General features: G+C 48.4%; 1 protein-coding gene across 1 annotated transcript in view; it reads right to left on the reverse strand.

The window, feature by feature from the left end:
* The window catches only part of MEI1 (meiotic double-stranded break formation protein 1), a 55544-nt gene extending 54824 nt beyond the window's left edge, over positions 1–720 (reverse strand). The window contains exons 1-2 of the mRNA XM_040233364.1: positions 539–720; positions 340–393 (exon numbers count right to left, since the gene is read on the reverse strand). Of these exons, the coding sequence (XP_040089298.1) occupies positions 340–393; positions 539–720 (236 nt within the window). The remainder of the gene's footprint in view (positions 1–339; positions 394–538) is intronic.
* Between the last annotated feature and the right edge of the window lie 15582 nt (positions 721–16302).

Raw genomic sequence — 16302 nt, forward strand, 5'->3', positions numbered from 1 at the left:
CACGCTCCAGCCGGCTCTGCCTTTCAGAAAGGTCTTCCCCTCACCCCACTCCCGCCTGCCCATAACATCCACTCGTGGTTCCTGCTGCCACAGAGCCCAAGGCGCCCCCGCCTCACATTTCCCTCAGAGAGCTGAAGGGAATAAGGCCCTGCGGTGTGTGCGCCCGGCCCACAGGCTGCGCGGGAGGGAGCCTGAGCGAAGGCTGGACCCCGGAGAACGGGAGGGTCAGCAAAGGGCGGACGGCTGAGAGGAGGGCAGAAGGAAAGCTGGGAACTCGTGCCAATGAGTCTTGGAGGGCCCCCGAGAGCCCTGGATTTAATGCGGAGAGCGTAGGCCTACACGAGGCGCAGAGCCAAGGTCAGGGCCTCGTTATGAAAGAGGCTGCTCGGCGGCCTGCGGGGTAGGGTGAGGGGCGGGCCTGGGTAGGAGCCAGATTTAACCAGGCGGGGGCCCGGCTTAGTTTCCCCGGAGGTGAGTCAGGTTCAGGCGACCTGCTCCGTGGAGGGGAGGGCCTGGTTGGTGAGGGAAATGCTGGGACCCAGTTCGCACCGACACGCCGGGCTCCGGCAGCAGCTCCAGCGCGCAGGCCAGGCAGCAGCGTGGGGACACGGGCAGCAGCCAGCGCGAGTCGTGCCGGTAATGGGCGCTCTCGAAGAGCAGCGCCGCCTCTTCGTCCCTCCCGGGCCCGGGAAGGCCTGCCGCCGCCTCCCTCACAGCCATCCCTCGACCGGCGTTCTACCGCCACAGCACTGTTCCCGCCAAGCTTACGCGCAAGCGCACTTGGCAGAGCGCGGCGCAGGCGCACCAGAAGGAGGGTAATGCGCCTGCGTAAAGCGGGTACCTGACAATTTAGGCGAGCAGCGGCACCTAAAGGCGGGTGAAGGGACTCAGGACTCACCTTGTACGTCTGAGCTCAAAGCTATTTGCTCTTATCAGTTCTGTTCAGTTCAGTCACTCAGTCGTGTCCGACTCTCTGCGACCCCATGGACTTCAGCACGCCAAGCCTCCCTGTCTATCACCAACTCCCGGACTTTACTCAAACTCATGCCCATCAAGTCGGTGATGATGCCATCCAACCATCTCATCCTCTGTCGTCCCCTTCTTCTCTTGTCTTCAGTCTTTCCCAGCATCAGGGTCTTTTCAAATGACTCAGTTCTTCACATCAGGTGGCCCAAGTATTGGAGCTTCAGCTTCAACATCAGTCCTTCCAATGAATATCCAGGACTGATTTCCTTTAGGATGGATTGGTTGGATCTCCTTGCAGTCCAAGGCACTCTCAAGAGTCTTCTCCAACACCACAGTTCAAAAGCATCAATTCTTCGGCACTCAGATTTCTTTATACTCCAACTCTCACATCCATACATGACGACTGGAAAAACCATAGCTTTGACTAGACAGACCTTTGTTAGCAAAGTAATAGAGGAAAACAATAGAATGGGAAAGTCTAGAGATATCTTCAAGAAAATTAGAGATACCAAGGGAACATTTCATGCAAAGACAGGCACAATAAAGGACAGAAATGGTATGGACCTAACAGAAGCAGAAGATATTAAGAAGAGGTGGCAAGAATACACAGAACTATACAAAAAAGATCTTCATGACCTAGATAATCACAATGGTGTGATCACCTACCTAGAGCCAGACATCCTGGAATACGAAGTCAAGTGGGCCTTGGGAAGCATCACTACGAACAAAGCTGGTGGAGGTGATGGAATTCCAGTTGAGCTATTTCAAATCCTAAAAGATAATGTTTGCTCTTGTAACTTGCAGGAATTTGGCTTCACCATGCCGAAGGTTGAAAAGCATTTAGAAAGGCACTGTTATTAGCCTTGAAAAAGAAAGGAAAGGAAACAATCTATTTGTGCTATTAAAAAATTAAATGATCTCGGTGATTTTTATCAAAAACTGTCAGCACTATTATTTTAAATTTACGTGACACCTTTCTTTCAGACAATCTAAGGTGATGCCTTTCTCTCAGAGATTCTAAGGTGATCCCCTTAAAATATCCTCTCACAGAGAGCTACACAGTACTTGCAATTTTGTGAGCCCAGAAGGAATCCTGAAGAAGAAAAATTGGTTTATTAAATATATTAAGCAAATCGGTCAATCTACAAGAATTTAATTAGCACCAAAATGCCCAGCAAGCTGTTAGTGTTGAAGGGGATAAGTGATACTTTGAGTCAAGGTCATCTTGCTAAACTGTGCCTGGATTCCTGACTCACGGAAGCTATGAGTTAACAAATGCTCCTGTGGACTTCCCTGGTGGTCCAGTGGTTAAGACTCTGGGCTTCCAATGAAGGGACATGGGTTCAATCCCTGCTTGGAGAACTAAGATCCTGTGTGCTGCATGGTGGGGCAAAAAAATAAAAGTTTAATGTTGCTTTAACCTGCTAAATATTGGGGTATATTAGTTTTTTATGGCTACTCTAACAAATTACCACAAACTTGGTGGTTTGAAACAACAGAAATTTATTCTGTCAGTTCTGGAGGCCATAAGTCAGGAGGACTACACTACGTGCTCAGTTATGTCCAACTTTTTGCAACCCTGTGGGCCGTAGGCCACCAGGCTCCTCTGTCCATAGGATTCCCCAGGCAAGAATACTGGAGTGGAGTGCCATTTCCTCCTCCAGGGAATCTTCCTGATCCAGGGATCGAATGCACATCTCTTATGTCTCCTGCATTGCAGGTGGGATCTTTATCACTAGCACCACCTGGGAACTAGCAGGCAAACAGTTCCTTGTTTTTTCCAGCTTCTAATGACTTGAGAACCAGTATTTGAGAACTGAAGAGGTAGAAATGTTTTCTCCATGGGCTCTATACATGGACAGCAGAATCCCAGAAGGGCAGCTACTCAGTGGTCAAGCTCTCTTCCCTCAGGTCCTTCAAAAGGACCTGAATAATAGTGTCCGGTGCAAAGTACTACCCCTTCCTCAAGCAGCAAAGGCTGTTTGAGCATCCTACCTCAATCATAATTAACTTGGAATAGGACAGGACATGACTATACCAAAGCCTTTGACTGTGTGGATCACCACAAACTGTGGGAAATTCTTAAAGAGATGGGAATACCAGATCACCTGACCTGCCTCTTGAGAAATCTGTATGCAGGTCAGGAAGCAACAGTTAGACCTGGACATGGAAAAACAGACTGGTTCCAAATAGGGAAAGGAATACGTCAAGGCTGTATATTGTCACCGTGCTTATTTAACTTCCATGCAGAGTACATAATGAGAAACACTGGGCTGGAAGAAGCACAAGCTGGAATCAAGATTGCCAGGAGCAATATCAATAACCTCAGATATGCAGATGACACCACCCTTGTGGCAGAAAGCAAAGAACTAAAGAGCCTCTTGATGAAATTGAAAGAAGAGAGTGGAAAGTTGGCCTAAAGCTCAACATTCAGAAAATGAAGATCATGACATATGGTCCCATCACTTCATGGCAAATAGATGGGGAAACAGTGAGAGACTTTATTTTGGGGGGCTCCAAAATCACTGCAGATGGTGACTGCAGCCATGAAATTAAAAGATGTTTACTCCTTGGAAGAAAAGCTATGACCAACCTAGATGGCATAATAAAAAGCAGAGACATTACTTTGCCAACAAAGGTCTGTCTAGTCAAGGCTATGGTTTTTTCAGTAGTCATGTATGGATGTGATATTTGGACTATAAAGAAAACTGAGTGCCAAAGAATTGATGCTTTTCAACTGTGGTGTTGGAGAAGATTCTTGAGAGTGCCTTGGACTGCAAGGAGATCCAACCAATCCATCCTAAAGGAAATCAGTCCTGAATATTCATTGGAAGGACTGATGTTGAAGCTGAAGCTCCAATACTTGGGCCACCTGATGTGAAGAACTGAGTCATTTGAAAAGACCCTGATGCTGGGAAAGATTGAAGGCAGGAGGAGAAGGGGACGACAGAGGATGAGATGGTTGGATGGCATCACCGACTCAATGGACATGAGTTTGAGTAAAGTCCGGGAGTTGGTGTGGTGTGCTGCAGTCCATGGGGTCACAAAGAGTCAGACATGAATGAGCAACTGAACTGAACTAAACTGAGGACAGGACAGGGCTTCCCAGGTGGTGCTAGTGGCAAAGAACCCTCCTGCCAATGCAGGAGACATAAGAGATGTGGGTTTGATATCTGGGTTGGGAAGATCCCCTGGAGAAGGAAATGGCAACCCACTCTAGTGTTCTTGACTGAAGAATCCCATGGACAGAGGAGCCTGGTGGGCTACAGTCCCCAGGGTCGTGAAGAGCTGGACACGACTGAAGCATTAGCAGCAGTAGAACAGGCAGAACCATGATAGAAATTTCAGTGAACCCTCCTCTGAGGACCAGGAGAGGGCAGGTGTTTAGGAGGCAGCACTGGGCTGACCTGTTCATACTGTTCATGAACAGTATGAACAGGCAAAATGATAGGATACCAAAAGAGGAACCCCCCAGATCATTAGGTGCCCAATATGCTACTGGAGATCAGTAGAGAAATAACCCCAGAAAGAATGAAGGGATGAAGCCAAAGCAAAAACAATACCCAGCTGTGGATGTGACTGGTGATAGAAGCAAGATCCCATGCTGTAAAGAGCAATATTGCATAGGAACCTGGAATGTCAGGTCCATGAATCAAGGCAAATTGGAAGTGGTCAAACAAGAGATGGCAAGAGTGAACGTCGACATTCTAGGAATCAGCGAACTAAAATGGACTGGAATGGGTGAATTTAACTCAGATGACCATTATATCTACTACTGCGGGCAGGAATCCCTCAGAAGAAATGGAGTAGCCATCATGGTCAACAAAAGAGTCCGAAATGCAGTACTTGGATGCAATCTCAAAAACAACAGAACGATCTCTGTTCGTCTCCAAGGCAAACCTTTCAATATCACAGTTATCCAAGTCTATGCCCCAACCAGTAACGCTGAAGAAGCTGAAGTTGAACAGTTTTATGAAGACCTACAAGACCTTTTAGAACTAACACCCAAAAAAGATGTCCTTTTCATTACAGGGGACTGGAATGCAAAAGTAGGAAGTCAAGAAACACCTGGAGTAACAGGCAAATTTGGCCTTGGAATGCGGAATGAAGCAGGGCAAAGACTAATAGTGTTTTGCCAAGAAAATGCACTGGTCATAGCAAACACCCTCTTCCAACAACACAAGAGAAGACTCTACACATGGACATCACCAGATGGTCAACACCGAAATCAGACTGATTATATTCTATGCAGCCAAATATGGAGAAGCTCTATACAGTCAACAAAAACAAGACCGGGAGCTGACTGTGGCTCAGATCATGAACTCCTTATTACCAAATTCAGACTCAAATTGAAGAAAGTAGGGAAAACCGCTAGACCATTCAGGTATGACCTAAATCAAATCCCTTATGATTATACAGTAGAAGTGAGAAATAGATTTAAGGGCCTAGATCTGATAGATAGAGTGCCTGATGAACTATGGAATGAGGTTCGTGACATTGTACAGGAGACAGGGATCAAGACCATCCACATGGAAAAGAAATGCAAAAAAGCAAAATGGCTGTCTGGGGAGGCCTTACAAATAGCTATGAAAAGAAGAGAGGCGAAAAGCAAAGGAGAAAAGGAAAGATATAAGCATCTGAATGCAGAGTTCCAAAGAATAGCAAGAAGAGATAAGAAAGCCTTCTTCAGCAATCAATGCAAAGAAATAGAGGAAAAGAACAGAATGGGAAAGACTAGAGATCTCTTCAAGAAAATTAGAGATACCAAGGGAACATTTCATGCAAAGATGGGCTCAATAAAGGACAGAAATGGTCTGGACCTAATAGAAGCAGAAGATATTAAGAAGAGGTGGCAAGAATACACAAAAGAACTGTACAAAAAAGATCTTCACGACCCAGATAATCATGATGATGTGATCACTAATCTAGAGCCAGACATCCTTGAATGTGAAGTCAAGTGGGCCTTAGAAAGCATCACTACGAACAAAGCTAGTGAAGGTGATGGAATTCCAGTTGATCTGTTTCAAATCCTGAAAGATGATGCTGTGAAAGTGCTGCACTCAATATGCCAGTACATTTGGAAAACTCAGCAGTGGCCACAGGACTGGAAAAGGTCAGTTTTCATTCCAATTCCAAAGGAAGGCAGTGCCAAAGAATGCTCAAACTACTGCACAATTGCACTCATCTCACATGCTAGTGAAGTAATGCTTAAAATTCTCTAAGCCAGGCTTCAGCAATACGTGAACCGTGAACTCCCTGATGTTCAACCTGGTTTTAGTAAAGGTAGAGGAACCAGAGATCAAATTGCCAACATCCACTGGATCATGGAAAAAGCAAGAGAGTTCCAGAAAAACATCTATTTCTGCTTTATTGACTATGCCAAAGCCTTTGACTGTGTGGATCACAATAAGCTGTGGAAAATTCTGAAAGAGATGGGAATACCAGACCACCTCACCTGCCTCTTGAGAAATCTGTATGCAGGTCAGGAAGGAACAGTTAGAACTGGACATGGAACAACAGACTGGTTCCAAATAGGAAAAGGAGTATGTCAAGGCTGTATATTGTCACCCTGCTTATTTAACTTCTATGCAGAGTACATCATGAGAAATGCTGGATTGGAAGAAACACAAGCTGGAATCAAGATTGCCGGGAGAAATATCAATAGCCTCAGATATGCAGGTGACACCACCCTTATGGCAGAAAGTGAAGAGCAACTAAAAAGCCTCTTGATGAAAGTGAAAGTGGAGACTGAAAAAGTTGGCTTAAAGCTCAACATTCAGAAAACAAAGATCATGGCATCCGGTCCCATCACTTCATGGGAAATAGACAGGGATATAGTGGAAACAGTGTCAGACTTTATTTTGGGGGGCTCCAAATTCACTGCAGATGATGACTGCAGCCATGAAATTAAAAGATGCTTATTCCTTGGAAAAAAAGTTATGACCAACCTAGATAGTGTATTCAAAAGCAGAGACATTACTTTGCCAACTAAGGTCCATCTAGTCAAGGCTATGGTTTTTCCTGTGGTCATATATGGATGTGAGAGTTGGACTGTGAAGAAGGCTGAGCGCCGAAGAATTGATGCTTTTGAACTGTGGTGTTGGAGAAGACTCTTGAGAGTCCCTTGGACTGCAAGGAGATCCAACCAGTCCATTCTGAAGGAGATCAACCCTGGGATTTCTTTGGAAGGAATGCTAAAGCTGAAGCTCCAGTACTTTGGCCACCTCATGCGAAGAGTTGACTCATTGGAAAAGACTCTGATGCTGGGAGGGATTGGGGGCAGGAGGAGAAGGAGACGACCGAGGATGAGAAGGCTGGATGGCATCACTGACTCGATGGACGTGAGTCTGAGTGAACTCTGGGAGTTGGTGATGGACAGGGAGGCCTGGCGTGCTGTGATTCATGGGGTCACAAAGAGTCGGACACAACTGAGCAACTAAACTGGACTGAACTGATTGGGTTGACCCACATTCCCCAAACCTTCAAAACCATAGAGCAACTATCCCACCCATATGGTATCCCATCCCCAAAAGAGGCACTTATAAAACATGCATGAAAGAAACCAGAACCCTCACAGGGCTTAAATAACCAATTTTATTAGAGGTTATTTTATCATCCCCTTTAGGGGTTAGCAGGCCACTCTCATGTCTTCTCTGGATGTGTTTTGAAGACTCTGTGCCCTCAGCCTACTTCCCAAAGCCATGCTGGAGCAGAAAACCCCTCAAAGATTTCATCAAACCAGACTTTCTGGGGGCTGGTGGATTCCATAGGGCCCCATGTGGGTTCTCAATTTCCTCCAGTTCTTCTGTCTTGAGAAGAGGAGCCCCAGCACCGCAGTGACCTGGTGGCTGAAGGTCCCTCTTCAGAGAAGTGTGGACTCTGATGCTGCCCTCCCTGGCATGTGGGGCACTCACTCTGGGAAGCGGCATAGGACCAGGATCTCTCGCACTCAGGTTGGGGGCTGAGTGCTGGGCCTTGGCCAAGTGTGGCAACCGGGAGCTCTTGTTCAGAAAGGTCATGCTCAGCCTTGCCGCAGCAGAGTGGAGACTCCTTTTGAAGCTGAAGGTGTCTGTGGAACAGGAGGAAGGCTGCTGCCCAGCCCCTCTGCGTTCCTCAGGTTCCAGGCTTCCTCTTCTGTGTGAGGGCTGCTGACACTGGAATCTGAGGGGCTTCTGAGATGTGTGTTCCCTCCTCCAGTGGTCGTAGCCTGCCCTGGGGTGTGAGATCCTCACTCTGCGGGAAGCCCTCTCTGCCATCCTGGAGATCCCCGGCCTGACCATCTTTCTCCCCCTGCTGTTCTCACTGGAAGGTTCTTGGACCCTTTCTTGGCCCCACCCGCTGCTAGATTCTGCAGCAGGCCTGGGGTTCCTGGAAACCGTGAGCTCCGCCCTGGGAGCAGCCTCTTTCTGGACATCCTGTGGTTCTCTGGCGCCCCCTGGTGGTCTGACTCTCTTAGGCTTTACAGGAGGGATAGACCTGCCCATTGGCTGCGACCCGGACCGGGTAGGCTTCTCTAGAGCTCTGGCCTGTGTAGGTTTTGAGCTTTTCCCTTCGTGAGGCCGAAACTTCTGGGACTTAAGGCCTGGCCTGGAGCCCTGGGCCTCACTTTCTTGCTGCCCCTGCAACTCACAGGCCAGTGGTAAAGAACCCTCTGTGCAACCAGGGAGCCTCTGCCCAGCAAGAGGCAGTGGGCGTGGTCCTAAGACATTAAAGTGCCTGTAGGACTCTAGGACCCGCTGGGGGAGGCCCCACTTCAGGTGGGCGATCTTCCGCCGCATAAGGGACTCCAGGAGCTGGCGCTGACTCTTCTTGAGGACTGGCCACTTGGGCAGGACAGAGAGGGCAGTGGGACCATCCAATGGAGCTGCGGCGGCCTGAGGGGCGTGGCCACATGAGACCGAGGGGCAAGCAGAGGGCAAGCCCAGGGGAGCAGCCAAAGACTGTGGGTTCCGGAGCTGTCTAGTCCGGTCAGCGGCCTGCCCTGGATCCACTCTTCTGTCCGTTTGTCGGCTTCTCTGGGGTTTAGGTCTGGCTTGCCGGGAAGCTGGAATGACATCGACTCTGGGCTTCCCAGCAGTGGCCGTGCTCTGGCTGGCCAAATGCTCCCCCTCTCCACTCACAAGCAAGAAGAGTTCGCTCTGGTCGGGGAGAGCCTTCAGCTCAGGATGGGGAGCAGCGGCCACAGCCTGTTCCTGATCTACGGCCATGGCCCCATAGTCAGAGCCAGTGAGGGCTGGGGGCCCGTCACCGCCAGAACAGTCAACTTGGAGAGGGCCTTCAGCAGCATCCTTTCCTCTGACCCGGCCTTTGTTTCCTTGCCTTCCAGCATCCTCAGCTCTGCACTTTCTCTGGCTCCCTACACCCCCGATTTCCACAGCATCCTCCTCTCCACCCTTGTTCTGGTTTCCTTGCCCTTGTATCTGGATCTCTCCATCGGTTTCACTTCTTAACTCTCCCTGATAATCTTCACCATGAGCCTGGGTCTCTTTACCATCATCACCTGTGATCCCTCTCAGGTTACTCTTCCCTTGTATTTGAATTTCTGCACCATTCTCACCTCCAGTCTGCTCCTGGTTCTTCCACTCTGGTGAACAGATGTTTTCATTAACCTTGCTTTTTAACAGTCTCTGCTTCCCTCCCCCAAGTCTCTGAATATTTCTACCATCTTTGCTTCCAACCTCTCTCTGGCTCTTCTTCTCCGATGTTGGATTTTCTGACTTGTCCATTCCTCTAGTCTGCTCCCAGCTTCTTCCCCCTGGTGAGTGGCTCAATCCAGTTTCACCATCAAATTGTCCTTCATTCTCTCTCTCAAGTCTCTGGGTTTCTACACCATCGTCAGCTCCAGGTTCTCTCTCGTCTGTCTTCTCTGGTGTCTGAATTTCTGTTTCATTCTCACCTCCCATCTCCTCGTGGTTCTTCCTGTCTGACAAATGAGTCTTTTCATCCGTGTCATCTCTCAGCTGATTCTGGCTTTCTTCTCCAGGTGTCCAGGTCTCTCTACCATCCTCACCTTCAGCTTCTCTCTGGTTTCTCTTTTCTGGAGCTTGAATTTCTGCACCATTCTCGCCTCCAGCCTGCTCCTCTTTCTTCCATTCTGCTGAATTAGTTTCTACATCAGTTTTACTTGCTAATTCTCCCCAGTTCTCTGCCTCAGATGCCTGGGTATTTTTACCATCCTTGCTTCTAATGTGTTCCTCATTCTTCCACTTTGGTATGTGAATATTTCCATTAATTTCACTGTTTAACTGGTACTGGTTTTCTTCCCTAATTTCCTGAGTCCCCTTACTATCTGCACCTTTAACCTCTCTCAGATTTTTCGTCCCCGTTGCCTGGATATCTGTACTAGTCTCATCTCCAAACTGCTCTTGGTTCCCCATCCCTAATGGATGAGTCTCTACCTGAGTTACACCTCGTAATTGTCTCTGGTTCTCTGCCTCTGGTGCCAGGGTGTTAGTATCATCTTCATCTCTGTCTTTTCTCTGGCCTCTCTTCTCCAGTGCCTGAATTTCTGCTTTATGTTCACCTCCAATCTGGCCCTCACTCCCCCAACATGGTGTCTTGAATTCTCTGTCAATTTCACTTGCTACTGGTTTCTGGTCTCCCCAACATTGTGCCCGGATCACTACCCAATCCTCCTCTCTTATCTCCCTGAGGTTGTTCCTTCTAGATATCTGGCTCTCCCCAGCATCACCCCCTCTTTTTACACCTCGATTACTCCACCCCACTTGAAGTTCATGTCTTAGTTGTTTCTGGATCTCTGCCCTACATACTTTGACCTTCCCAGCTTGCTCACTTCCATCTTGATCCTGCTTCTCCCACCCTGGCGTCTGGATCTCTGTAACATTCTCATTTTGAACGCATTCCTGCTTTCCCCACCCCAGCGCCTGGGTCTCTATATCCTCATTTTTCACTTCTTCCAAGTTCTCCTTCCCAGATATCTGGATTTGCACAGCATTTTCACCTCCACCCTGGTCTTCTTTTCTCCTCTCTTCTGCCTGAATTTCTATACTAGTATCACCTGTAATCTGCTCTTGTTTTCCCCACCCTGGGAGCTGGGTATCCTCACCATTCTCACTTCCAGTTTGGCCTTGCTTCCTCAACACTTGGGCCTCACTGTTTCCTTCATCTTCTCCTCTGGCCTCCTTCTTGTTCTCAAAAGACTGGGTCTCTATAGCATCCTTATCCCTTTTCCTATCCTGAGTTTCCCACATTGGTGTTTGGGTCTCTGAATCAATTTCACATCTTAACTGTTCTACTTTCTCTCCTCTACATGCCTGGGTTTCAGGAAGATTCTCAGCCTCCCCCGGACTTATCTTCCATAGTTCTTGAATTTCAGCTCTACTTTCAACTTGCATCTGGTCCTGCTTCTCCCACCATGGTGTCAAGATCTCGCCAACAGCCTTACTTATTACTAGTCTCTGGCTGCCCCAGTCCAGGACCTTACTCTCTGCCATGTCCTCCATCCCAAAGTTTATTGGCAGTTGCCTTCCAGATGCCTGAATTTCCCAAGCATTATCCACTCTGCTCTCTCTCTGCTTCGCCCACCCTGGAGCCTGGGTCTGTCTACTAGCCTCTCTACTTAATGTCTGGTTTTCCGTTCGTGGTGTGCAGGCCTCTTGTAGGCAGCCCCAGGATTTCCAAGTGGGCATTCCCACTCGTTGGTTGGAAGGAACCAGTAGGAACTCTCTGGAACAAAACGGCAAGCTCTGGGCTGAAGGGAGGTTTGGGAGAGGGGCCATGGAGGTGGGGTGGCATCTCACGCTGACAATATGCTCCAGTGGTGCCAGTTCTTCCAGGGGATGGACCAACAGCTGCTCCATCCTTTGGCGCCTGTCCAGGGCAGGGGGCCGTGGCTTGCAAATCAGGTGAGTCTGATCATCACTACAACAGCAGGGTACCTGCCATGCTTCCCAAGAACTGTCCCAAGGTAGCATACTGGTGCTTGGAAAGGGGGTGGTGCAAAAGATGTGATCAGAAGAGGTGTAGGCATCCCACAGTAAAGTGTGACATGGGTGCTGACAAGAGAGCAGATACTGGGTCCATGACTCCTCGAGGCTCCTCCAGTATTCCCTGCCCTTTCTTTGGGCCCGTTGTTGGGCACGAGCATCCAGGCCCCTGAACTTGCCAGGACTGAGAAAGAATTCCGGGGTCAGCCTGAAACAAGTGTCACGTCTCATGGAGGGCACGGCCCACGTCTGCGGTGGCACCTGTAGGCAAGAACAGAGAAGTAAAAACCTTTTCCTGTACATTATCTCACCTAATCCTCACAGATAAGGGCTGTAATCCTCATGATCCAGATGAGGATGCTGGGGTTCAGGAAATGGAGAGTCCCTTCTCTTAAGGAAAATAGTCATTCAAGAGAGTATTCATTTACACTTCCCTGGTGGTACAGTGGATGGGGGTCTGCCTGCCAGTGCAGAGGATGTGGCTTCGATCCCTGGTCTGGGAAGAGCCCACATGCCGCAGGAACAGCTAAGCTGTCATGCTACAACTGCTGAGCCTGTGCTGTAGAGCCCACGGGCTGAAACTGAGCCTGGGCACCGCATCTCCTGAAGCCCGTGTGCCTAGAGCCTGTGCTCTGAAACGAAACAAGCCACCACAATGAGAAGCCCACACAACGCAACGAGAGAGTAATCCCCACTCCCAAGTCCTCATGCAGCAACCAAGACCCAGCACAGCAAAGTTAACTGACTGATTAAACTTACAGAAAAGAGAATACTCAAGAAAGAAAGAGAGTTTCTTCCAGGCCACGCACTGTTCTAGGTGCTGGATGTACTAGCATGCACAAGACAGAAAGTCTTTGTTGGGAGCTGTCTTCCAGACTTGGAAGACACAATAACCAAAGTATATAACATAATGTTAGGTATCAAAAAGGGTTCTAAAGGAAATAAAAGCAGGACTGGGGATGGGGTTAGCTCCTTTTGTCAGAGAATCCTCTCAGAGGAGGTGATGTTTGACTGGAGACCTGAATGAAGCAAGGGACAAACCAAGCGACATCTGAAGAAAGAACCTTGTAGGTGAGGAGACATTCATGCAAAGGCCCTGAGGATGGAACAGGGTCATTTGTATAAAAACAGCTAGGAGGCCCTGTGGTCAGAATGGAACGAGTGAGGAAGACAGCATGAAGAGATGAGGTCAGAGAGAAATGCGGAACAGATTATTCCAAGCCTTGGAGTTGTGGTTAGGAGTTAGATTTTGTTCTGAGTTTGACTGGAAGTATATCCATGAGTTGTTGCAAAGTCTTGAGTGGCAAAGTGTTATGATCTGTTTGTAATAGTTTGTTCTTTCTCATGAACATAATGTTAGGCCTAAACCAGGTGCAAAGGAATATTTACTGCATGATGCCATATGAGCAAAACTAGTCTAATGCTTTCAGAAATCAGCGGAGTGGTGTCTGCAGGCTTCTGAGCTGCTGGTAGTGGTCTGTTTTCTTAATCTAATGCTGCACCTGGATGTGTTCCGTTTGCAAAAATTGATCTACACACTTTCCAATGGAGGGGACTCAGGTTTGATCCCTGGTTGGGGGAACTAAGATTCCCACATGCCGCAGGGCAACTAAGCCTGCTTGTCACAACTACTGAGTCTGGGGGGCTCTTGAGCCCGGGCCTCACAACTAGAGAGAAAACCAAGCACCACAGTGAAGAGGCTGCACACCACAATGAAAGATCCCGCATGCCACAACTAAGACACAATGCAGCCCCAAATAAATAAATATAAAACATATGTACATATAAGTATACAAAATATACATATATATATATTAAATAGTTGATAAATTTTTAAACTAAAATTAAAAAAAATTAAAATACACACTTATAATCTGTATGTATGTATTATCCTTGGATGAAAAATTTTAAAAAGAGACAGAAAGAAGTTCATTCTCTTGGCTGCATGGAACACTGAGCTCCCTGGTTGGTTGAGAGAAGAGGCAGGAACCAGGCAGAAGGTGGTACCTGCAGTCCAGAAGGATGTGGTGAGGGTTTGAGAAATGATCAGATTTGAGATATGGTTTGCAAGTAAAGCCCATAGGACTCGCAGGTGGATTGAACACGTGGCATGAGGGAGAGAGAAGTCCAGGGTGATTGCTGGCTTTGAGGCAAGAAAATGCTCTTCCTGAGTTCATCAGAGTTCAGTCTGAATCCATCTCCAGTACACAGGGCATAGAACAGGGTCCCTGTAACAAATGACTGACACAGTCATGGTGTGGAGGGAAAGAGGTGGGAGGGGCCCCCTCACCTTGATGACCTTCCTCATGCTGCGGTGGGTCCTCGTGACCTGATGCCAGTAGTGCCGGACCTGCCAGATCAGAAAGAGGCAGAGGACAAGCAGGTTGCCGCAGCACCGAGGGTCCCTGCAGCTGCGATCCTCGGAGAGCAGGGCCCGCACTGGCTCCCACTCAGGACCCCGGAAGGGCCCCACGACAGCACAGGCGCCCAGGACGGGCAGCAACATGACACGGTTTAGGTCAGGCAGGTGGTGTTCTGGAGGTGGAGGGCAGGGCTGATATGGCTGACCTAGCCACTGCGGGGCGGGGTAGCCCCTGCCTCACAGAACCGCTGTCACTAAGGCCGCCTCACAAAGGCTTCGATGCTGCGGCCTTAGCTCCAGCTGCTGCACGTGACATCAGAGCCGGCTTACATGTCCACAGTACAGATGAGGACAACACTGGGGAACAGCCCAAAAGGAATTAAGAGGAAGAAGAGCTTGAACACCTTGCCCTCTGGAGTGAAGAGATTATGTTCCCCCCCTGTTGATGGGGGGATGGAAACTGCAGTCTGTTGGATTTCTTTCTTCCTATGGGATACTTTCATCCATTTGTCCTTCAGGTATCCAATATCAAACACTTAATGAACACCCTATTGAACATGTGTGTTCCTGTTTAACCACCCAGCATATCCTGAATTTTTTGTTGGGTGATTACTTTCCCAACTCAGGATCAGTGTTGATAGGAATATAAATGCTATCCTGAAGACTTTCACCCAAAAGTTATGTTCAAAATATTGAATAACAGAGCGGGCAGGGTCATCAGCCAATCAGAATGGGCCAGGCCTTAACGCCTTAATTTCTAGGTTGTAAGTCGTCCCTGGGGCTTCCCAGATGGTGCAGTGGTAAAGAATCTGCCTATCAACGCAGGAGACCCAAGAGATGAGGGTTTGATCCCTGGGTTGGGAAGATACCCTGGAGGAGGAAATGGCAACCCACTCCAGAATCCTTGCCTGGAAAATCACATGGACAGAGGAACCTGATGGACTACAGTCCAAGGAGTCACAAAGAATCAGACATAACCGAGCATGAACACACAAAAGTGGTCCCTGGGGTTACAGCAGAAGGGTGTCACCTATTTACCAGCCATTTGGAAAGTATCTCTCTATTCTAAGGACCCAGGACTTCCCTCATAGTCCAGTGGTTAGGAATCTGCCTGCCAAGGCAGGAGACACTGATTCCACAATCCATGGTCTGGGAAGATTTCACATGTCATGGGGCAACTAAGCTCTTGCACTGCAACTGCTGAAGCCCACATGCCCCAGAGGCCATGCTCTGCAACCAGAAAGTCACCGCAATGAGAAGCCTGCGCACTGCAACTAGAGAGTAGCTTCCTGCTCACCACGACAAGAAAAAGCCCAAGTGCAGTAATGAAGACCCAGCACAGCCATAAATAAATAAATGAAGTTAGAAAGAACCACAAGAAAATCCCAATATACCACACAATGCATCTTGACTAAACACTCAGTTCAGTCGCTCAGTCGTGTCCGACTCTTTGCGACCCCATGAATCGCAGCACGCCAGGCCTCCCTGTCCATCACCATCTCTCGGAGTTCACCGAAACTCATATGCATTGAGTCGGTGATGGCATCCAGCCATCTCATCCTCTGTCGTTCCCTTCTCCTCCTGTCCCCAATCCCTCCCAGCATCAGGGTCTTTTCCAATGAGTCAACTCTTTGCATGAGGTGGCCAAACTATTGGAGTTTCAGCCCCAGCGTCAGTCCTTCCAATGAACACCCAGGACTGGTCTGCTTTAGGATGGACTGGTTGGATCTCCTTGCAGTCCAAGGGACTCTCAAGAGTCTTCTCCAGCACCATAGTTCAAAAGCATCAATTCTTTGGCGCTCAGCTTTCTTTATAATCCAACTCTCACATCCATACATGACCTCTGGAAAAGGCTAAACGTTACCCTAGGTTATAGCTGATTCTTTTTCACAGGCTCAGGACAGCTAAGGAGTGGAGGTGTGACCTAACTTTGACCATTACAGAGTCTTTTTCCAAATTCCTTTCAGCTTGTTTGTCACCAAAGATCCCTAAGTGAAAGAAGAACGCCCTTTGGATCAGACACAGTGC

This window comes from Oryx dammah, unplaced genomic scaffold (genome assembly GCF_014754425.2).
Source record: "Oryx dammah isolate SB20612 unplaced genomic scaffold, SCBI_Odam_1.1 HiC_scaffold_29, whole genome shotgun sequence".
NCBI lineage: Eukaryota > Metazoa > Chordata > Mammalia > Artiodactyla > Bovidae > Oryx > Oryx dammah.